The 24,928-nt window shown below is 39.3% G+C and overlaps 1 protein-coding gene across 3 annotated transcripts in view; it reads left to right on the plus strand.

Annotated features, from left to right (window-relative positions):
- The window catches only part of grin2aa (glutamate receptor, ionotropic, N-methyl D-aspartate 2A, a), a 137,214-nt gene that overhangs the window by 80,175 nt on the left and 32,111 nt on the right, over window positions 1-24,928 (plus strand). For all 3 annotated transcript variants that reach the window (XR_009798806.1, XM_061846141.1, XM_061846140.1), the window contains 2 exons: window positions 7,345-7,511; window positions 12,772-13,200. Coding sequence is in view for 2 of the 3 variants with exons in the window: in XM_061846141.1 (XP_061702125.1) it covers window positions 7,345-7,511; window positions 12,772-13,200 (596 nt within the window). In the remaining variant the exon portion in view is untranslated. The remainder of the gene's footprint in view (window positions 1-7,344; window positions 7,512-12,771; window positions 13,201-24,928) is intronic.

Raw genomic sequence — 24,928 nt, forward strand, 5'->3', positions numbered from 1 at the left:
ATGCAACCTCCACACATGTTAGGCTGGATTGAAACCTGGTGCTCCGAATTGGGAGGGAGGGGGCTCTCCAGTTATCCACCATGCCGGTAAACCATGTACACACAAAATCATTAAAATGGAAGTAAAATTGGTAATCATGCAGGTTGTGAAACAGTGACATACTACATGCCAGCCTCCCTACACTTTTGGTGCATTTTTAAAAATTGAAACATCTGTAAACCATTCCATCTATCCATTCATCCATTCAACTGTATTTTATACTGCTTATCCTCATTTGCGTCACAGATATGCTAGCTTTGGGCGAGGGAGACTCCCTGTCTGCCTCCCTGATCGGCAGACCAGCCAATCACGAGGCACATTTAGACAAAAAGAAAAACAAGCATTCATACTTTTATTCCCACAAAAGGTCACTTTAGTCTGAATACTGGAATAATCTTTGAAATGATGTTACATTTTTGGGGTCACAGTTTGCTGTACATGTAGAGTTTATTATAAATGTTTAAAAAAAATGGGGAGGTGTCCATTGCATGCAGATTTTCATACTATCCAGTTTTGTATTTGATTATGATTTTACCTTTTCTATTTTAAGTCATTTGTTTTATTCATGTATTATTTTAAATGTGTACCAAAGGATTAAGTAGGAGGAGTACTTCCATAAAGAATGACAGTCAGGAGCTAGGAATTGATAATTGGGTACAAAGCAAAAAGGAAAGTAGGACAAGAAACCTTCAAAAAAGACACCAAAGAAAGAAGCAGCAAGCAAAAGGAGGCGATGCTGGAGGATGAGATTAGGAAACGCTAGGACAGCTAAGATGAAGAGAATAATTACGATGTGCTGCTGCTGGCAACTTGACAACCTTCATAATGATCACCACGGAATGATAACTAGTCATCCATCCATCCATCCATCCATTTTCTACATCCTATCCTGTTCAGAGTCAAAGAAAAAGTGGATCTTATCTCAGAGGGGTTAGGACAAGAAGCAGGGTAGCCTTTAAACTCGTATCCACTTCATCAAAAGGCACCATGTAAAATAACCAGTCACATTCTGAGATGCCGAGCCTCTCATTTGAAGCTGTCGTCGTGAGGTCAATGATCCTCATTCAGATTGCGGGTATGCTGGAGCATATCCCAGATGACTGGGTCGAGAGGAGAACAACCTGGATAGGTCGTCAACAAATCACAGGGCACATATAGCCAAACGACCATTCGTTTTCATATTCACACTTGTTGGCATTTTGGCGTCAACACTGAACCTGACAGGTATGATTCTGCAATGCTGGAGGAACCCAGGATTGATGGAGAATTTTATGGGTCGTCCGTCTAAACTGCATCTTATAACTGCTTTAATCACATTGTAACTTCTTTGCTAAACGTTCTTGCCCTTTGTTGATCTCCGCTGAGTTTGAGGAAACATGCAAAATCACGCTTTCATTTGTCTGTCCATTCAGTTGTTAGTAATCTGAGTGGTTCCTGGTTATGTTACGAACATACATCTTCTTACAAAAAGCACAAAGGTCATATAATTATAAACATACTGTACAAACATAAAATATAGAGCGTAAGAGGGAAAAGGGGCACAGTTGCAGTTCTGTTGACTTAAGTCAGTCATTTATTCAACTTCATGGCAAATTTGCAATCTGGTTGGAGCAAATGTAAAATATGAAGTTAACATGTCAAATCTGGCCTGACACCCATTTTCCCATCCATTTAAGCACTTTTTCTACAACATTTGTCGGAGGCTGGAGTCTGTTATATGCCCTTGTGGTGGTTAAATATCGTGCTGCACATTGGATGCAGTTACACGTGTACTAATGATATTGTAAAATAGACTTCCACAAAGCTATCAAAGGTAATTAAATTGCCAATAACGCAGCTTTTTTTTTTCTTTTTATGTAGTTTACTGCAGACTCTTGATTTAGGCCTTGCCAACGTTGACATGACAATTGACAGTTGACATTAAGGCTCAGCTCTCCAGCTATTCCAATCACCCCCATGCCTGACTGTAAAGTTAAAGATCTACAATCGAATTTAAATAATCTACTGAAGAGCAGGATCCACGGGCAAAGCGTGTGGCTGCAGAAAGAGATTGAACAAAACAGATTTTATTGAGTTGATCAAAGGGGAGCTGTGAGTCTATGATTGCAGTGCTCTCGCTTTGATATTTATTGTTGGATTATATCAGCGCGAGTGGACTTATTTTTTCCCACAATTTGTTTACAATCTTAACCTTCAACTGCCGAATGTGCTTTAAACATGTTCCCAAATGGCATTAGAGGACGAGATTTTTTTGAAACAAACAAAGATTAAAGCAAGATGGGAGCGCCTCGTTCAAGACAAATTTACGCAAGGCTCCGGCTATCACTACATGTATTAAAATCAGAGTCATAATTATTTAACACGTATCTCAAAAAAACAAAAGGCAAATTCTGCTGTATTTGGAGCCCTTCTAATACGGCAACAGACAACCATATGACGAAAATACTTAGGAGACATACAATTATAAGACACAGTATAAAGGAGAGTCAATGAACAGTTACTGCGACTGTGATTATGCTGATATTTTTTTTTGGAGGGTGGGGGGCAATTGTACCTATGATACAGAGTCCTCTAGCAATTTAGAACAGTTTGAGATGTCGAATTGATAATCTGGTAGAGTGTCAATTGTGCAAATGGTGCAGATACTTCTTAAGCATGAGTGTACAATATTGATCGTCAACAGATATGCGTATATGGCAGCGGGATACACTGAGTGCATGCATAATTTAGAATACGACCAACAAAGAAGTGACAATGATCTCAAATAATTTGTTGAATATTTAATAATTTGTTTTTGTATTTATATGCCGTTGTATCCAAACATCAGAGAAACAAGTCCATGGCGCCAAAAAGTTGAGACTGCTGATCAAGAGTGTGGTTGGCACACGTCTGGATGGAAGAAAAAGTACTATATATATGAACAGTGCTTAAAGGTCAAGTGTCATGAAATGGATGATTTTTAGTCTGTTATTAATGAAAAAACGGCAGCCGGAATGGTCCATCCGTTTTTTTTTTTTCAACACAAAACATGATTTTGACGTATATGGCTTTTTGTAACTCCCGCCATGAAAATCCTCTTGAGGGATTTGTTTTTGACAAGAAGCAGGAAGTGACGTTGGCGAGAGTAGCGCACTCAAGCGGACTCGTTTGTTTTTTAGTTTTACCATTGTTCCTTCGTGTTAACCAAAATGCCGGCTCGTTGCATTGCTGGATATTGCTTGAACACTCGGGAGGATGGCTTTACCCTTAATAAGTTTCCAAGAGACCCGGTTGGTCATGAAAAATGGATTGCATGGGTGGAAAGGACGAGAGCTTCATGGGTTCCAAATGACAGGTAGGTGTGTATACATCTACTAAAAAAATGGTGGTGACCACGTAATCCGTTTCTCATAACATAACAAAAGATCCGCGTACGTATCACAGGGGTGCTAAATGTGTCAATGTGTGCGTCAGACGGCTTCCGCGTCAGGCTCACCAGCAAAGGCTTCCACGTCGTGCCTAGCGGACGGGCACAGCTTGGGCTGGGCTGGATCATACATACTGTCTGGGAGTCTGTCGTGAGTTAGAAGTGATCCAAATAACATCTACAGGTAAACCATAGGGTAATATTGCCCCAGGCACTTGACTTGATTGCGAGATGTTCTCTTCTTCAAAAAGAGCTTCCATGTCTGAAGGGGCGTGTCCCATAGTAGGGGCCACATCGTCTTTTCAATGGTGAATATCTGGGGTGACATCACGGACAGTAGATGCAGCCAATATGGCGACCACTTGGATGTTGAATGACACTTCTGCAAATTTGCACATGGATGACGCACTCTCTGCTCATATTTATCTTTTTGTATGGACATTGAAGTGAATAATGTTATATGTATTTATCATTTCAATATCTATTTTAGAATGTTTATAGGGATTACACTTGACCTTTAAATTCAGGCACTTAAAAAAGATTTTACACGGGAATAGGAAAATGCGGCCCACAGTGCCTCATTGCCACAAGACTAAAAATTTGGTAGTCAATATGTAACTTCAAGTAACAAGTGTACATGGACAGATTGTATGACAAAACAAAAAAAAAAGCTGTTTCTTTGGTGATATGAACTTTAGATTTACTGTAAAAATCATCTACTGAATGCTCATCGTGGTAACTTCTGAAAGGGTGTAACCGTTTTTCCCAGAAGAGTGCAACAAAGTATTGGCCTGACTCGTATCAGTTTGGAGTGGATGGGAGTGCATGGTGTAGATCAGAAAGTGAAATATAAGAATGACCAAAAAAAAAACCCGACCTTTTTGATGGTAAATTAACAAAACTAAAGGAAGTGACTGGAGGAAAATATTGGACTTATTCGAGTGGTAGCGCAAGACAAATGCAGAGACAAAGATAGAGGCAGGGAGGGAGAGAGAGAAGGATGATGTTATTTTGTCAGAGTTTCCCCGTGGGGGGATTGGCTGCTTGTTAAAAAGTCCTGACAGAGAAACCACAGCGATAACGCACACAAACACATATACCCACAAACCACAATATACGAGAATACTGCCTCCTATGTGACAGGGATACTTGGAGTAAGTCTCTTCCTCTCCATGTTTTCGCCATGAAAATTCACTGCCAAAAAGCCTTGCATGTGATATCATACATAAAATTGCATTTGCATGTGTGTAAAGTTTGTGTTATACTTGAAGGCCGCTCGGATGTTTGTTCTTCTCAATAGATTTAACATTTAGGATTGCATTAATGTGATGTGCGTGTGGTCAAACGTTATCTAGGGTTTTAATACAATATGCAGACGAAATACGCCCCATGTTTATGCAAGAAATTATTTTTATTCTTTCCCGGGTAGTCAGTCACTGCAAATGTATTACTGTATAATCTATTTAGTTTACCACATGAACTATCTAGCCTTTATGTGGCAGCTCGGTCATATACAGGAAGTAAAATATCTGTTAATATAGCCATTATTCTATTTCTACCACTTCTACCCTGTACAGGGTCACAGATCAGCAGACAATCAGTGCATAACTGACATTCACACCTCTGGGCAGTGTAGAACCTTCAGTTAACTTCACAGGAATGTTTTTTTTTTTTAATATTTGCTGATGCACATTATCTGGTAACCCTACCTGCGAATACAAAATACCCATAATGAATATGGGAAATAATCACTTCTGATGCATTGTCGTCATTAAAACGTTATTCTGTTTTCTTTGGCTGTGGTGACAGTGAGCATTGTCCTTTGGGCAATTTAGCTTCCCCTGCCCACCTCACAGAAATTTCCATCTCTATTTTTCGATTTTATTTATTTATTTTGCTGCTGCTATTTCCATCCTTGTCTGGTTATATTTAGCAACATGGCACAGAGGATTCTTTTTTTTTTTTTTGGGGGGGGGGCACATCACTGAGCCTTTCCTCCAGTGGACACTCCCGGGCATGCATGTGACACGCTGTTTATGCCACTAGTGCAACCATACAGTGTAATATATCCTTTTACATTATATGACAAGTAAATACAGGGTTCTTGGTCTTTAGCAGAGTGTTACGTACAAATCTGCAAACACTCATGCTTGTGTGTGTGCGTGCACGCGCAAATTTATAGGTGTGCCTCACCAGACTATGCTTGATGCTATCAGCCACAGAGGATATGAGAACTACTATTTATATCTTATGCCTGCAATTTCAACAAAATAACAAAACAATAATGTGAAAATACTGTGTGTAAGTGTACATATATACACACACACACATATGTAGATAAATGTAGTTTATACAGAATATAATTTGCTCTTCATCAGAAAATTGTCATTTCACTTTGTTTTATATATTTATTTTTTTTATTTATGCTGCATACATGGTGCCTTGTTCAAGGACACCTCTGGTACTTGGCAAGTTAGTGTTGCTTTTCACACAGTAATAGTATGAAAATAAACTCTTTCATAGAAAAAAATGTCTGTAACCATTGGCAGATTTTAGCATTATAATGAACAGAAAGACAGACCCTGACATACCATTCAACATGAGCTTTTAAAAAAATAATGACAACAGCAAGGATAATAACAGTTTCAATTCATTGCACTTATTGCATCATTAGATTAAGTATTTCTAAGCCTATTTAGCTACATGAGCAGGTCAAAAATATTCATATATTAATACAATATGATGTAGATCCAGTATTACTTAATCTTATGGTTAGCCTTGCTCGTCACAGTTAGCTCTACATTGCTGCAAAGTGTGAGGGTGTTGACTACCGCTGTGATGAAGATAGGAAGTGACAAGTCTTACAGCATGACCTCCTTGCTATCCCACCATGCACCATCGTTACTTGAGTTTCAATTTTATTAGAGCATACAAGCGCACACACACACACACACACACATAGGGTCAGAGGAAAAAAAAACCACGAGTCTTGATATAGGAGGATCAAAAGATGCACACGTAACGCTAACAGGAACTACATAGAACCCAGTTTAGAGGGCATACAGTCGTTGCACGATGGCGGCAATTGCGTAGTCATGCATGTAACTAAGAATTTTTTCACATGCTGAAAATTGCAATCTACCACTACTACACTCCATGCTACTGTACTGTATGTCTATTTGTAAAGTCAGAAATTATATGGCATTATGCGGTGGTCCAATGTTCAATGCAAATAAATAGACACGCCAAAGACTCTCTAACTCATCCCCCCCCAATAATGTTTCACCCTAACCCTCCACCCCCCTGACACACACATGCACACAGTCACTAATTCACTCATTTAACAACTAAAGATCGGGTAACAATGTTATGCATTCCCACCTGTTCGTCGCTCATTATTTTTGTCTCATTTCACCTACTGTAATAGCCCTCACGCAAATTAGTCATTTGGTGGCGACATCACTTGAGTTAATTTGTTCACATGCAGTCGAGCTTGTCAGTGCCGTCCAATCAAATGTTTGAATAAATTAAATGAGGAAACAATACAGAGTCTAATTTAATGGAGCGCGTTTTAGCGAGTCAGCGTGAATGTAACCCTCATTCCTCGTGAACGCGCCCGGAAAGAGTTGCACAGCCTGCCATGGACTGCATCATTCCAATTTGGGCTCACGTGAAGTTTTCAGATCCCCCTCACCCATATACTGTAGTATATTGTCCTCCACACACTTTCTGGTCTTTATGTGTGTGCATTTGTGCATACGCAAATTCATTGGTTTTAAAAACTATTATCACATTCCTCCTTGAATGATATTTGTAAAATACAGTTGATGAAATGTTGGCATATTGAATCAAGCGTCTAACAAAATCTTCCCGTTGCTGTCTTTTCTGCCTATTTTCAGGATGTGAAGTCCACATTCTTCCAGTTTGGCGCGTCCATCCAGCAGGAGGCTCTGCTGATGCTGAACATCATGGAAGAGTACGACTGGCACATCTTCTCTATTGTTACATCAAAGTTCCCCGGTTACCAGGAGTTCATCAACATTCTAAAAACGACTGTAGACAATAGGTATGTTTCTTCTTGATGTCTTAACATTATTTGACACATAATTTTCACATAATGTGCACATAGATGGATAGTACAGCTCGCTGCAAAATGCAGTAGGGATACATGTCATCCATAACTTTACATCCATTTTATTAGCCGCTTATCCTCACAAGAGTTGCAGGGAGTACTGGAGCCTATCCCAGCTGTCAACAGGCAGGATACAGGGTACACCTTGAACTGGTTGCCAGCCAAACGGAGGGCATATAGAGAAAAACAGTCGCACTCACAATCACACTGAGGGGCAATTTAGAGTATCCAATAAATGTTGCATGTTTTTGGGATGTGGGAGGAAACCAGGGTGCCCGGAGAAAAACCATGCAAGCACAGAGAGACCATGCAAGTTCCACACAGGCGAGTCTGGCATTGAACCTGAAATCTCAGAACTGTGAGGCCAACGCTTTACAGCTGCTCCACCATGCCACCCAATTCAAGTCAATTAAAGTACTTTATTCTAACAGTGATTAAAAGTGTTTGATGCCCTCTGTCGTAAGTTGGTGATTTGCCACACAGCTTGCATGCAGCAAAACCTTGACATATTCCAGTCTGCATACATTTAGACTGACATTCTCACACACATTTTAAACCAAAAAGAACCACCTTGGCGACAGATTTTTCCAGAGGGAAGACTGGTTACTAAAATGCGCCAATCAAAATGATTCATGTCTTTTCTGGCTTTGTGACCAAATATGCACCCCACCCAAACTAGTTGTCAAAAAATCTAATTGGATTTTTAATTTGTTGAACAATGAAATTTAATTACAGAAAAGTGTAAAGAGTTGTGATTCAATTGTGCTCCAGTAGTTATTCATTACTTTCAATATGAATAGTGAATTAGAATTTAGGCGGCGAGTCTGAGCTCTAATTATGTCGAAGTTAGATGTTTTTACATTGCACTGTGATCGATAAACCGTTAAATTTGATATAATATTTACCAACCATACAGTGTTGACTTTGGGAGATTCTACTGCTGGTACTGTGCTTGCCCAAGTTGGCATTTATCAAAATTCCCACGCTTTCAACAACAGGTACATTGGCATGAAACCCCGTTAGATGTCTGTTTCACAGAATTGAATTGAGTCCTTTAGATGAGAATGTGTAACAATTCAATGAAAGTCACAATGGACCCCCAAAAAAGAAAGGTATTTGGTATTTACACTTCCAAAGAATGAGCCCAAGCATGTTTTTACACAGATGACATTTCATACCAAAATTCAACTGTTCCACCTCATCAGCATAAACATTGGCTCATCTGCATTGCATTTGCGTAATGCATATGCAACCCGGGTAATAACCGCATGGAGGTTCAGAAAATTAGACAACTGCCGTAGGAAAGCGGCATCACATCTTTGATGCTGGCTTGGTGCCGACAGCATAATAGAGCTTTATGTACATAGAAATGTCAGAACGATGCATTGACGTCTGTCATAACCGCTAGATCATCCTTGTGCAGCAAGTTCCACTGTTCTCAAAAACGAAATGAACAGCTGTTAACAGCTTTATAACACGTCTATCCATCCATTTTTTTTTTGCCACTTATCCTACAAGGGTTGCAGGGAGTGCTGGAGCCTATCCCAGCTGTCAACAGGCATGAGGCAGGGTACACCCTGAACTGGTTGCCAGCCAATCGCAGAGCACATGGAGACAGACAACAGTCACTGTCACAATCACACCTTGGGGCAATTTAGAGTGTCCAATTAACATTGCATGTTTTTGGGACGTGGGAGGAAACCGGAGTGCCCAGAGAAAACCCATGCAGGCATGGGAAAAAGATGCAAATTGTACACAGGAGGGGCTGAGATCAAACCCGGGTCCTCAGAACTGTGAGGCCAACGCTTTACCAGCTGATCCACTGTGCCGACTCCTTAACAGCACACATACCACAAAATCTTTTAGTTACCAAATTACATCTTCCAAAAACTTACTAAAGGATGTTATGATCATCTTCATGTTATATCATTATCATCTTTATATTATTTTTTTCACCATTCTTATAATCTCATCCATCATGACGGCAGATATCCCTGCGGTCCATGAGGTTGTTTACTGTCTTGGAGACTTACTGCACTCAATGTTTGGCCTTGGATGTTTCATCACTTCTCCTCATATTGGTTTCAAACACAGCAGCCCACAAGGATTTAAGCGGCACTCTTGAAATTAATGTGGATGACAGTTTGGTTTAGTATTCCTGTAGCTTTGCCATCTTCCGCACCTCTAGGTCATTTTGACTGATGCTGTAGTCAAATGCTTAGCGCAGCAGACCATTATGTTCAGCTGGAAGTCAAATAAATGGTTCAGCAATTTTGAACTTATAGTGAGGGTTGGTAGTCTGTAGATTACTAAATATTTGTTCACCCAAACTATGTGGTTTGTTTTGTCTATCTGTGGTACAGTATATGTACTGTGTCATTTTTGGGTAGTGTAATAACATCAAAATAAACATTTGGCACATCATGGTGAGGCGTTAAGCATACTATCAGCCTCTCAGTTTAAGTTTGAAACTCCATTGGAAAACCTCTGTGTGCAGTTTGAATGTTCTCCCTTTGCTCCTGTGGGGTTTCTCAGGGGAGATAACATTTCCATCTACATTAGATAGCTGAACAAACAAAATAAAACTATCCTTTGGTGTGAATAGGCGGCATGGTGGATCATCTGGTAAAGCGTTGGCCTCACAGTTCTGAGGTCCCGGGTTCAATCCCGGACCTGCCTGTGTGGAGTTTGTATGTTCTCCCCGTGGCTGCGTAGGTTTCTTCTGGGCACTCTGGTTTCCTCCCACATCCCAAAACATGCAACATTAATTGGACACTCTAAATGGCCCCTCGGTGCGATCGTGAGTGTGGCTGTTTGTCTCCATGTGCCCTGCGATTTGCTGGCAACCAGTTCATGGTGTGCCACACCTCCTGCCTCTTGACAGCTGGGATAGGCTCCAGCACTCCCTGGGGCCCTCGTGAGGATAAGCGGCAAAGAAGATGGATGGTGTGAGTGTTTGTGACTGCCAACCTGTGGTGTATCCTGCTTCCAGTTACCTGAGGACAAGCACTACAAAAAATGCATGGGTCTAATATTTTGTTTGTTGTCAATAGCCATAATACTTGGTTGAGTCTATAATATGCAGCATTGTTGAGTTATTTGCTCAAAAGTTGAACCGCTTGCTTAGAGTGTACATCCAATATAATTTAGCATTCAAATATACATATTTATTCCTTCGGGGTTGTTAACGTTAATATTTGAATAATAAAACAGAATTAATTAAAGGTGGAATAACTTCAATGAGTAACCTTAATTAACTGTCGATTTCCCGTGTTGCTGTTGGACCTGCTCACTGGGGTTTGGTCATGGACAGACAACTTTAATAGCAAAAGACCTCGATCATCTCAAGTGAAAACAAAATGGGCCAGCCAGCTCAGTGAGTCAAGGCTGAGCTGGCAGATGTTATAGTACTCTCGGGAGCTGAGATGAAATGCAGCCTAGATACTGGAGAATGTTGGGTTGGGGGAGGCTTTTTATGAAGATACATGATACATGAATTTGACTGAAATTATGAATATATTGAAAAGAGAGAAAATATAAGATAGTATAGAATTACAAAAAGAATTTTCATCATTATAAATGCTCAATCTCCACATTTGGAGAGATTGCGGAAGTAAAACTTCTACTATATTATCTGTCACTACAGATATTTGTGCATATATAACGCTTGGGACAACCGTAATGATTTACTTTGTTTTGAAATGTAGGCCAATTTGAATGTAAAATGCTCTTGGCTATCATATAATAACACATTTCTGTACACTTTGTCACCAAATTACTCAACTGAAAATTCTGAATGGATTAATACTGTAAATGCGCAACCTAAAATAAATAAATAAATAAATAAATGTTGACGTACTATAATGGTGTGTAGCTATGCTCTTTTTTTTTTTTTTAGCTCTAGGTTAAAATACAGCCCTTTAATTCCACAGTTCGCCCCCAATTTGTTACACAATATATATTTTAACTACACCAATAACACCCTTTTCCATCTATCACTGATGCAATTCCCCTTTGTGTAATAAGATCTCCTGAATATTATCACTGTGGATTATTTTTTTTTTTAAATCAGGCAGGCATTAGATGAGAGAGATAAATGATCATATCGCGCTTATCTAGTGTGATGTTTAATGAGCACTTGTTACCTCTCACTTCAGATAACTTTCTAGAGAGACAGATTATAAAAGGGATTTTATCTGATCTGGTATGCTGTTCTGTTTTGAGCAAGATTTTTTTTTTTTTTTTTTTTTTTGAGGAGCAAAGTAATCACAACCTTGCTAGTTGTATCCAAAGGTTATATCAGGAACTGTGGTATAGACCATACATTTGTGCAGCGGTGTGTCTTTTACTTTCTCAAATTTGTGGGGTCTGGAACATCCTGATCATCATCATTCAGGAAATCTTTTTTTTTTTTTTTTTTTTACTTATCTTTACATGCACCAATGATGAGGTGCTTTTTGATTTTTTTTTTTTTTTATAATCAGTGATTTCCTTTTATCAGGTTTGCAAGGTAATTTAGGTTGGCTATTAATTAAAATGGTCCCTTTTCAAACTATTCCAGTTAGTCTATTGTGTTTTTTAAGCGTTTTAAGCATTCAAGGTTTTGACATTTTTAAGCATTCATTGCAAGTCATCTCTTTTGTTGTATTCCTATCAATGTGAAGCACAATTCACCAAGCGTTGGATTGTTAGCCCCACAAATAGGAAATCTCATCTGAAAGAGCGGGTATTTTTTTATTTTATGCTAATTATTTGATCCGGTTCATTGGAGTTGAACCTGCTGCAATGATAATCACTGTTGACAATGAATGCAAACTTCATTAGCTCCTCTGCTGTTACATCATATATATATATATATAGTGGATTGCAGCAAATTAGACTCACTAAAATCTGGAAATAATGTGCTCCCATTCAACAGTTGAGTGGCTATATAAATATAAAATGACAAAATTACATCACACTTGTCAGCCATATTAAAGCCACCCATTTTGCAAGCCGGCGTTTATTGCCATTTGCATTCCATCGATAAACCCCATCGATGTCAATCTTAAACCATGTCAGAGACTCATTTGAGGATAATGGGTAATGCTCACCATCCTTGCCAGCAGACAGCACCAGAGTCGTTTTAAATGAAAATAATGAAAAGTTAAAAAAATTCACAGAATTAATATTTCTATGCTGCCATCCTTTCCAGTTTTGTTGGCTGGGATCTGCAGAATATCATCGTCTTGGATGCAGTGGAGGAAGATAGCCGGTCCCAGATCATGCTGAAAAAAGTCCAGTCACCGGTGGTTGTGCTCTACTGCTCCAAGGATGAGGCTGTCTACATCCTGGAGGAGGCTCGGTCTCTGGGCCTCACAGGCTTCGGTTACATCTGGATTGTACCGTCTCTGACTACTGGGAACCCGGAAATAACACCTGAAGAGTTCCCATCAGGAATGATTTCGGTCTCCTATGATGACTGGGATTATCCATTGGAAGCACGCGTGCGTGATGGTTTGGGGATCATAACGTCAGCAGCGGCAGCCATGTTGGATGAGTATGGTGACATCCCTGAAGCTAGGACCTCTTGCTATGGCCAGATGGAAAAGACCAGCAAGCTGCCACCGAGTGCACTGCACAAGTAAGTCAAGTCATAAAGTCAAAGCATATTTGGTTGTTTCAACAAAACGTGGTTGTGAATTAGGTAATTCAAATTAATCATTTTTAAAATCTATTATATGAGTATTAAAACTCTAACATAAACAGCTGATTATCAGCTTTATGCAAGCACAAAAGGTGATTTGGTTTCCATCTCAAAATACAGATAATCTGAGTTCTTTAAGATTTGGGTTCCTCTTCACACTTTTAGTACTTCCTCAATAGCCGAATGTTTATTGTGACATCAAATTGTTTGACAAGAATAGGATAAATGATTTACTGACAGTAGATTAAAGACATGAGAATGATCCTGTGATATTGGTGGAAAGTTATATTACTCACAAAGTAGATTTGATTGGTTTGATGACATGTCTTGAGTGCCCCCCAGAGGCATGGTACAGTGGTACCTCTACTTACAAAATTAATTAGTTGCAAAAGTAATTTCGTAAGGTGAATTTTTTTGGAAGTCGCTTTTTACATTTACTGTAAATAACCTAATGCAGGGGTCAGGAATCTTTTCGACTGAGAGAGCCATAAATGCCAAATATTTTAAAACGAACCATGCAATATTTAAAAAACAAAATAAGGTATTTGCGAATTTATGTAGAACCAACACTTTAAGAGTACAATAAAGTCTCTGAATTCTTTTAAATAACAGGATGTTGCTAACCATTGATGACAAAATTACTTCTTACCATTAATGCGACTTCAGGTGCTGCCTGGTTTTGCTGATGGCTTGATAGTCTGTTTCATACATTATCAGATTAATCTTCACGCAGGCGTTGGGATTTCCATCCATTAATCGTGAACGGGATTCAATTTGATTTGCCATCATGCTGGTACAATGGTGAACAGTTCTTGTCGAAAAAGGCATGTCTTTTGTTCGTTTGATTATCTTGTCTTTATGCAAAGTTGTGTGGCAGTACGAAAGCTTTGGCATACTCCCCATCTGTGAATTTAAACACAGCAGAATCCTCTCTCTCCACAAAGGCTGCCCATTCTTGTTGAAAACTTCGGCACTCCTCATATTTTTTTTCTTTGAGAACCTTTGTCAAAAGAGTTTCCATAATTACGGCAACCCCACTAGGACAAACTGTCTCTGCGTCATTTGCTTTGCCTGCACGACAGAATCACATGTACAGCATATTGTTATGAGGGCTCTATGAGCTATATGCAACCATCAAAAGGGCCAGGTATGGCTCGCAAGCCATAGGTTCCCGACCCCTGGCCTAATCTGTTCCAAGTTCTTGTTCCTGTACATCACAATATTAATTCACCTGCCAATCACCAGCCTGTCTTCCTAACCTGGTGGAAATGCAAGCCACATCAGGATTTAAGGTGTCAATTTGGACAGTATGTTTGTTTGTTTGGCTCAATCTTACTCCCACAATAATGTTGTTTTAGCCTTTGTCCTCGCTGTTAATTATAGATCGTTCTCCTCATTTTAAGTGGAGCATAGCAAGATGCAACAGCAGGACACAAGAGCAAGAGCCAAAGCTTATAGGAAAGAGGAAGAGTGGGAGAGAGAGAAAATAGGTTGATAGAGGTGAATGAGAGTTGAGGGGGACGTTTGTGTTTTAGGCATTGAAGACGAGGAGGAAATAAAGAAAGATGGGTAGCGCTGGGATGCTGTGCTGCAAAACTGAGGAGAATCTCCTTCATGAATCCTTCTGTTCCTCTTCTTTTCTATTTCCCCTTATCTTGCATCCACGTCTGCTCTCCTCCTAACCCTTGTCTAGCTGTGAAGCAGCCGGTGGGGAACGTTGCAGGTCTTGCCAGCTCTGTCTGACTTATGATATCACAAAGAAGATATTCAAGAGCACATGAGCGCATTTTACAGAGCCACCTGGCAACATTGCACAATATTTTGACGATTCAGGAAATTTAACTTCAATTACCATTGTTTGTTTGTTTGTTTGTTTGTAGTTAAAGAATGAAACGCATGCCAAGGGTGCTCAATGGGGACATCACTGTAACTGTGAGCCAGCTGACTTCATTCCCATCATGCTCGGCTGCCTCAGGTTGTTTCCCAGGTGATGAGAGGCCACAGATGGCTTTGTCTGGTTGAGAGAACTCAGCCAATGAGCCCCTATGGCCTGGACTTGAGAAACATGATTGGTCAAGCCGAGGTCAGCCCTGTGGGCCATTAAAAGTTGTTAGTACATCAACGGCCAGTGGAAGAGATAATAAGATAAAGTTACTACACATACAGAGAGGTTGGGATTCTGACGCATGCATCAAATCATACATATTTACCATTTTGCGGTAATATTCAGTCTTCCAATCAACAATATATGCCTTGTTATTGTGGCCTTTTCAGATATTGAAAATAGCACATGCACTGCAGGTTCTACACTATCAAAAACATAAAACCACAACAGTAATTCTATGTTTATTGTTTAATCTGAATGTGCCAATGAACTGTTTTACTTATTCAGAGTGTTATATTATCTCTATAAAAGATAACCGGTTTGATGCAGCCCTCATTTTAGCTCCCCAGATTGTTGTCCATTATCTGTGTAAACAAGGAATATAGCCTAATGCTAAACTCTTATGACAATACTATGCAATCATTTATAATGTTTTGCAGTGGAAAAGCTATATTTTCATTCAATTGCTTCAGATCAGAAATGATATGACCGCAGCATAAATTTCCTGATTGTTATTCTTTCTCACAATTACTACTAGATAGACATAGCGCCAAAGTGCTAAAGATATTTAATGGTGTGTTTTATTATCAGGTGTTTGGATAGGAGGAACCTCTGCACATTTTGGTTTGATGATGCGACAGATTTGACAGTGTCACAGAAAGGTGGTTTTATCTGACATAAGACCGGGGCAATGACACTGAATTTACTCGCGTATCGTCAATATTGAACTAATTTGCCATTGCAAAACTGTCAGTTTCTATTTATTTCAGTCACTGATTGTTTAGTGGTACATTTGTTGCAGGCAGTGTTGGTTCAGTGTGAATGTGAAATGGTTGTCTCTATATGTGCCCGGTGACTGAATGGTGACCAGTCCAGGGTGTGGTCTGCCATTTGCTCAAATTCAGCTCGGATAAGGTCCAGCTCCAATGACCCTGTACTTGATACTCCGTAAAGAAAGTGGACTTTGGAAGTTATTTCAAATGTGGACTTTGGAAGTTATTTCAGTTGCTAACTAACTTAGTACTTGGCTACTAAACGAAACCTTCTTGAACCGAAGGGTGCGAACAATTTGGTATGTGTCTAACACTGTTTTGCAATGTTGGCAGTATTGAAAAACAACAAAACTGTAAGTTTGGCATATAAATGGAGTTTGTTACATTTTCCAACCAAGCCCTAAAAGAAATGAATTGGGCTTTCCAATACAATATTTGTTTTCCAAATTTAATGGAATCAAGCAAACTTTCCCAAAATAAATCACTCAAGTTAAGGCACAGTTTCTCAAAAACTGTACTCACCTAACTTCATTCTGTTATTGTCCACTACTATGACATACTCCAAATGAGTATATGTTGTTTTTTAGTTTTTCTACTTTCAAATATTTATCCAGCCAGAAAAAAATTCCAATAAAGTGGGCACTAGCTCAAAGTCAATTTTTGCACCGAATCTCAGTGAGAAATTCTGCAATACTCACCTTGCTGTGGACAACAATGTGGTTTCAAATACAGTATTTCAACACTCACCAATGCGTACGGGAAAATAGGCGTGGTGCTCATTGTGTGCTCTGACAGGTAATTTCAATCGGTAGCTTGACTTATGAGAGGCGGGCAGGCCTGACAGAAAACACACATGTGCACACAGTCGGCTGCTATTTGAGGTATTGTGGTATGACTTAATGGACAGTGTGATCCACTTTTATGAAATATCATATGCTATCACACAGGGTCATGCAGAGACCTTTGGAGAGACTGGTGCTTAAATTTAAAGGAGCACATTGAACAAAACCATACAGTATAGGCCTCAAACTCAAGGCCTTGGGGCACGTCCAGCCAGCCATTTTCATTTTATGTGAGCTGTGAAAGCAAATCATTTGTGTCCACCTTCATCTTGCTAAAGTCTGTATTCTAAATCAGAACGTTGGACCCTCCACACAGTATTGGGATCACCGTACCGTTCACCTTCATCTGACTACTAATTTTTCCCACCTCCTTTTGTGGAAATCCCCCCAACACACTCTGCATGTCTGTGCTATCACATTTAATCAGATAAAAAATAAATAGTGAATGCTGAACAGTCATTTGAAGCTGTCACTGTCAGTAGTTGTAGTTGCATTATCGGTATACAAACTATGACTTTAAATGTATTAAGTGTAGATATTACAGTCTGAATCCTCCTTATGCTGCTTATGCAGACAATATTTCTTCACCAGCCACAACATTTGGCACTTCAACAATCAATTTCAATCAGCTGCAGTTTGCCATTTCAGAGCTGTATGAAAATGCCTGCCATTAAAAAGATAGCAATATTCTTTGATTTAAGTTGGCTCACATGGTTAATTAAATGGAAAATTACTAATTGTGTTTGTAATTCATAATGCTAAGAGTATATCAAACATTATAAAATTGTACATATTTTTTTAGGTATATGGAAAAAACTATAAATCTTCCTTACAATGATGTACAGTTCTATACTGTAAAACTAATAAACATATTGTTAAATTAATAGGAACATCAGTTCATATCTCACTTCTGAATAAATGATGACTCCTCATAACTGAGACATGGTGAAAGTGCGTGTATGAATAATAATAGATAAATGTCTTCATGAGTGATGTGTTGGGTGACATGACTGCTTCCAAAGTAAATTGTCTCTCAGTATGTGTGGCAGTGATTTTATTGTCAATTACCCCGCAGGTAACACAGACTGAGAGAGAGCGAGAGCGAGGGCCTGAATCCCTCTTTTGTCAATAAATCATGAGCAGCAGGCTCGCGCCTCTGCGTGAGTATGCAAACGCTCATTACGGAAGAAAAAGCTTCCATTTTGAACTGAAAATAATGAGGAACATGTCCTCACGAGAAATTACTGGGAAAGGGGCTTATTTTTTTCCGCCTATGAGTGTACATGTGACTGCATGGCAAATGATTGACACTTGGAGCACGGCAGTTAAAAAGAATGACAAGCTCCCCATTTAAGTGAGTTTTCTAATAGATAACATGAAGTATCCCTGCTTGTTGTGGGTGTGCATCACATACGAAACTATGAGCAGCAGTGGAGCTATACCTAAGCAGGAGGCTGGCGCTTTTAATGGAAAACACAAGACTATATCCAAAACTCCGATGCTGTCCACAACATTAATATAAAGGATTATAAATTACATGAACTCTCTTGTTGTTTGACTGATGAATTGGAAATTAATTATACTAAAAAAAGAAAAAGAAAACAACGGTCGATGAATGACACCCTAAAACATTCTGACAGATGAAAGAAATCTGTCAGGTTACATACATGTGTTTGAAAAGCTCAAAGACCCAAGACAAAATGAGATCCGAAATGGTTATAGAGGGGAGCGTTCAGTCAGCAGCAATTATAAAAACCGCAAAGCCCAAAGCACTCCACATTAAATAATTTTTCATGAAAAGAAGTGCATTTCTGAAAGCTGCTCCGGTGTCCTTAAAATCATTTACATATTGGAGAATGACACTGAATCTCAGCTGTGGTGACACATGCACACCAGGGACAGCAGGAGGTGTGAGACCCTGCTATACTGCCGGCCGTCATCTTCACCTTGTACACTCAGTTCCTGTCACGCTCTCCGCATGCCACCTGCGGCGTCGCTTGTGTCGGATGACTCTGCTCCCTGAAGGTTCTCTTTGCAATCCTTGCTGATTGCAGTTGTATCATTTTATATAATAATGCAATATTGTATTTAAATAATTGTGGCATTAAGAAACATTTTTTGTGTACATCTACTTTATGTATGCGTCTCTGCTGCAGTACGCTTAACATGCTGGTTATCGCTTGTGCAGTGCTGCCCTCTCAGCCCCAACACCTTTGACTCCAAAACTTTAGAAAAATGGAGGACACAAAATATATATATTTTTATCCTAACTCAATTTAGGGTTCTCCCATCATACTTGCCCTCCTCTTATTCCTTTGGTCTCACACTATTTCCCCTCTCAATATTTTGGGGTACTCCTTCCCTGCTCATAGCTCACCTCTGTCCCTATTTTTTAAACATCTAAAGAATACAGAGAGAAGTGTTCTAATGGATACTACAGCATGGTGGAAAATGGATGAACCAGCTAGAGTAAGCATTGCATTGCGAATTGATGAGGTAGCCAGAGTCATTTATGTCTGTGTGGCCTGGGGTGTTCATTCAGTTCACTTTAGGGTCAATCTTGTAGTGCAAATACCATCCTCCTTATGTCCAAATCCAAACAATATGTATGAACAGGTCGAAATATTCGGTGGACATTGGAGCAATTACAACACAACGTACATGTGCTGTCAGCATTTTGTTCTAAATTGTTGACTCTAAGCTTTACATACAATTTCAACATTTTATTCCCTTACAATTGACTAGTGACCAGTCCAGGATAAAGTTGCTTCATGAAGATTGGCCTGGTTGTGTTTAGTGGAGAATTTCTGTGCTGTTGGATTGTCTGCAACGGTATGCCCGCAGTGAACTTCAACCATCCCAGCCTGGAACCGAGTGAGTCTCGGAGATGTCGAGACGGAGGAGAGTCGGTGCTGAAGAAGTAAAGAGAGACGAGCGAGATGACTATATGGTACTGGAGAATAGACCCCTCTTTATGTTTGAGTTCTTATAACCAACTGAAAAAGTATCGGACATTTGCATTATAATAGTGTTTAGTTAATAATTAGCATGCACTATAATAAATTGTATAATTATTCTACTCCTAGTGATGTTCAAGATATGATCTCAAAATATCCTGATTGTTATTCTTTCTCACATTTACTACTAGATAGACATAGCTCCAAAGTGCTAGAGATATTTAATGGTGTGTTTTATTATCAGGTGTTTGGATAAGAGGAACCTCTGCACATTTTGGTTTGATGATGCGACAGATTTGACAGTGTCACAGAAAGGTGGTTTTATTTGACATAAGACTGGGGCAATGACATTGAATTTACTTGCATATAGTCAGCATTGAACTAATTTGCCCTTGCAAAACTGTCAATTTCTAATTATTTCAGTCACTGATTGTGTAGTGGTACATTTGTTGCAGGCAGCCTTGGTTCAGTGTGAATGTGAGAGTTAAATGGTTGTTTGTCCTCTATATGTGCCCAGTGACTGAATGGAGACCAGTCCAGGGTGTAGTCTGCCATTTGCTCAAAGTCAGCTAGAATAGGGTCCAGTTCCGATGATAAACTTGCTTCATGAAGATTGGCATGCATGTTTGCAACAGGCCTCGTTGTGTTTAGTGGAGAATTTTTGTGCTGTTGGATTGTCTACGACGGTATGCCCGCAATGAACTTCAACCATCCCAACCTGGAACCGAGTGAGTCTCGGAGGAGATGTCGAGAGGGAGGAGAGTCGGTGCTAAAGAAGTAAAGAGAGACGAGCGAGATGACTATACGGTACTGCAGAATTGAGCTGTTTGAGTTCTTAGAACCAACTGAAGAAGTATCGTACATTTGCATTATAATAGTTATTAGTTAATAATTAGCATGGACTATAGTATGTGGTATAAGTCTACTCCTAGTGATGTTCAAGATATGATCTTAAATTAGAGAATATAGGTTTATAGTATAGATTATAAATTTTATGCGGTCGCAACTGCAAGTAAAACTTATTTTTACGCTAGCCATTAAAATGCAACGCTAAGATCAGCCAAACTTCATTTCACCTTGGCTATGCCATGGAAGTTGAAGCCAGCTAATGACAAACATATGAGGGTGGGACTCACAGCAAAAATGTATTTAAAAAAAAAAAAAAAAATTAAGGTCTTGACAGACAGATTTAGTGGGGAAAAAATCCTTCCATTATTTGGAGTTTTTTTTGATTGGCCAAAGCAAATTGTTGTGCACACTTAGCAAGAATTTTGACGAGGCATCTAAGTGTGTCTGTTTATTTTTTTTAAATATCTATTTTAAACTTCAGTAAAGCTATGTATAAGTACAAGATAAGTAGTACACATGAGCTAGATCCATCCATTTATCCAGGTTTTACTGCTTTTCCTTTTTAATGTGAGGTCTGGTCTATCCCAAATGACTTTGCCCGAGGCAGGGTACACCCTGGACGCCAATCAGTCAGACACACATCCACCCCTATTGGCTATGTAGCGTCTCCAATTAGCCTAAAGTGTCAGTAAACCAAAGTGCCCAGGAAAACCTATACGACCGAGGGAGAACATATTTACTGCACACAGAAAGATTCTAACCTGCACATTTGGAATCTAATCCATTTGTGCTAACCACGTTCCACCATCCTGCCATGCAATAGAAAGAGGTGGAATAAGTTTTTCAATTTAAAATCCAATACAATCCCAAATATATTTTCATAATTTTTATAAAAGAAAGAGTGAAATGATAATTTGAGCAAAGTACAAAACCAGAAAACATGGGGAAAAGCTGTCTGGATGTGTGCATGTGTGTGTTTGCCTGTGTGCGCGTGTGTGTGTGTGTGCGTACGTGATTGATGCTAACAGTAGAGATAAGTGCAGAATAGGCTGTCGTATAAAAGAGCGGCCAGCATCCTGGTATTGATTTTGCTGCCACTCTTTCTGCTGCTGCCACACCTAATTTGATTCGATGTTTTCTGAGTAAAATCAGACAGTTCAATGATGCTCTCACCTGGTTGCTCACATCATTTTAGATTGATCAAAAAACCTTAAATCATTTTTTCAGATAACCATTGAAAGTTTCAATGAGTTTATGTGGGAGAGGTTATCCTAATACTGAATATTGAAGATCACTGCAGGTACTAAACACACAGCAATTAATCTTACATAAATCATAGTACAGGTACTTTTTTCTTATTCAGATCAGCAGTCTTCACCATTTTCCCCACCATAGGCTGGCATACAGATACAGAAAAACAAAACAAAAATGAAAAATTAATACAATTCATCATTATGCTAGATCTAGTTTCTCTAATTAGTCAGAGCCCTGGGCTTGTTTCTTCTCAATGAGCCGGTCCTATCTTGAGGTAAGAGGAGATAAATAAACCTAGTGTGCGATAGTCAATTAATTTACTTTATGTTTGTTCTACGTACTCTGTACTTTTGTCTTGTTCACTGTCATGCCACCAAATCTTGGTTTACAATGATTGATTGTTGGAAATGGAAACACGCTGTCAAGGTTTTGTTTTTTTTGCAATTTTGAAGGACTTGTTACCTGGTTTTCAAGCCTGTCAACACATTCTCTGCAGATCGGGCATTGTACTTAAGAATCACCTGGGGTAATGAACTCGTATGTTAGGTTTGAGACTGCCAATATTGTCCTTTGAATGCAACTTTCTTTTTCTTTGAAGTTGTTGGCCTCTTCGCTCTCACTTGGCCTTTTCTACTTTTCAGAGAAGCTTTGTTTTCGAATTCTATTTTGCTTGTTAGTCAGCTAACTTCTTTTTAATAATGTATCATCTGACTGGGATAAGCAGCATTATTTATCTGTGGAGAGGTACAGATGGAGGAACCATATTTTCAAACATAAAATGTCCTTCAGACTCTGATGACCGATAAAATATTATTGGGTCTCTCTGTGTGGCCTGGTCCCAAACAGGCCATGGACCAGTGATTCAGAACTACTGATTTAGATCAAAGACACATTATTTTGCCGTGTTTCTTCCATTATATGTTTTTCATGCAAATGAGCCACTGTATCATTCGGTTTGAAACTTGACAACTTTCACTAAGAAGAGGCTTAAATTGAGCAATCTTGAGCACATCTGTTAGTCGTGTAAAATTTCAAACAAACTAAAAATGTGCCATGTGATTTTTTTGCATTCCAGGTGTGTATGTGATGGAACTGTATGCATAAAATGAGAATTCCCAAATATGATACACAGCAAACTTCTTTCACCACAGCTCTATCTACTGAAGCCAGTTAGTCACTGTCACACTTGGTTCTGAAAAACTGGAATGCAATGGCATAAATTAGATTAAAGAACTGAGTACACTAATTTAATTGGGTCTTTCCTGGTTCAGGTACCCCCTCCTCCCCTTTTTTTTTTTTTTTTTAAAGAAATTGCTTATCTAATTATTGTGTAATTCTATGAAGTAACCAATGATGTAACCATAACCTCCCACTCGTCTGAGCTGAGGTAATAAAATCCGCAAATCACTACACAATAATCAAAAACCATTATTCTTGCCACTTCTCTGTGACTTTTAACGTTACGCCGCAGGTTCCGTTTCAGTAGCCTGGTGACCAATATTTGAACAGGCCCAGAAGGGGGATGGGTCGAAGAGGAGCAGTTTCTCTCCCATGGTACATGACCACTGACAGTGGAAGTAAAGGAGCGTGCATGAGGAAAGACAGTCATGATTAATGTGCAGGCTATCTACATCCAAGAATATCTTCCCATCGTCCTCCGTCTTAGCTAATGTAACCTGCCATGTAGGTCACTCATTAGAGCCTCTGTGAGTGTGTGATACACTATTTGACCGTTCCTCCTGGTACCAGTCCCTCTTTGTATACAAAGTACATTAGACTTTGAACTACCCACACGGTACATTTGTGAGAATGCTGTGGTAAGAATAGTACTACCAATAAAAATTCCAAGTTTGTAGAGTGTTCTTGTTGGAGCTTAATGTATCTTCTGGGTTGAATTATTTTCTTGTTATAGGATTGTTGATTTGGTTGTGTGGAATGTATTAATTGCATCTTCGACAATATGAGCCAGCACTGAATGCAGGCCTAAGTTCAACCAACAGTGGGCTGTCTGAGGGTCCCAGCTATCACCACAGCTGTGTAAGAGTCTCTAGAATTTATGCTTGCGCGGACATATGGTGGAAAAAAAAACAACAACAATAATGTTTTGGGACAGAGCTCATCAGACAGAGGTTTATTTAAGAGCAAACATTCTTAATGCACATGAGTACTATTGACAGGATTATGTAAAATCTTTTGTTATAAACTCAGTCTGTAAGGTATGTAGACCACATCATTTTTTTCACATGGGATGATTATAGCTATTTGTACTGCTTCGAGTGGAGCATTTGGACATTCTGACATTGAAAATCAAAAGTGCTGTGGAATTCACACTCTTAAGAGATTTTTAACATCTCTTGAGTGGAACCCTACACACTGATAGAAGGGGAATAGTTGACCCAGGCTAGCTCAATTGTCACACAGGGTAACTCTTAACACGGGAACCTGTTACACTCTGTCACCTTTGGACATCTCTCTCTCTCTCTCTCTCTCTATCTCTCTCTCTCTAGAGAGAGAGAGAGAGAGAGAGATGAGAGAGAGAGAGAGATCTCTCTCTCTCTCTCTCTCTCTCCTCTCTCTCTCTCTCCTCTCTCTCTCTCTCCTCTCTCTCTCTCTCTCTTCTCTCTCTCTCTCTCTCTCTCTCTCTCTTCTCTCTCTCTCTCTCTCTCTCTCTCTCTTCTCTCTCTCTCTCCTCTCTCTCTCTCTCTCTCTCTCTCTCTCTCTCACACATACACAGCAGTGATCTATGTAATAACGCATTTTATTACAATATTTTTTCTTTCTGTCAAAGCAAGGAAACAGATTGTATTAACCAAATCCAACGGCATATGTGCTTTCATTTTGTGAGGCCACACATTGTTTTCTAAGACAGTTTTAGTAATAAAAATG

This window comes from Syngnathoides biaculeatus, chromosome 16 (genome assembly GCF_019802595.1).
Source record: "Syngnathoides biaculeatus isolate LvHL_M chromosome 16, ASM1980259v1, whole genome shotgun sequence".
In the NCBI taxonomy this organism is placed as follows: domain Eukaryota; kingdom Metazoa; phylum Chordata; class Actinopteri; order Syngnathiformes; family Syngnathidae; genus Syngnathoides; species Syngnathoides biaculeatus.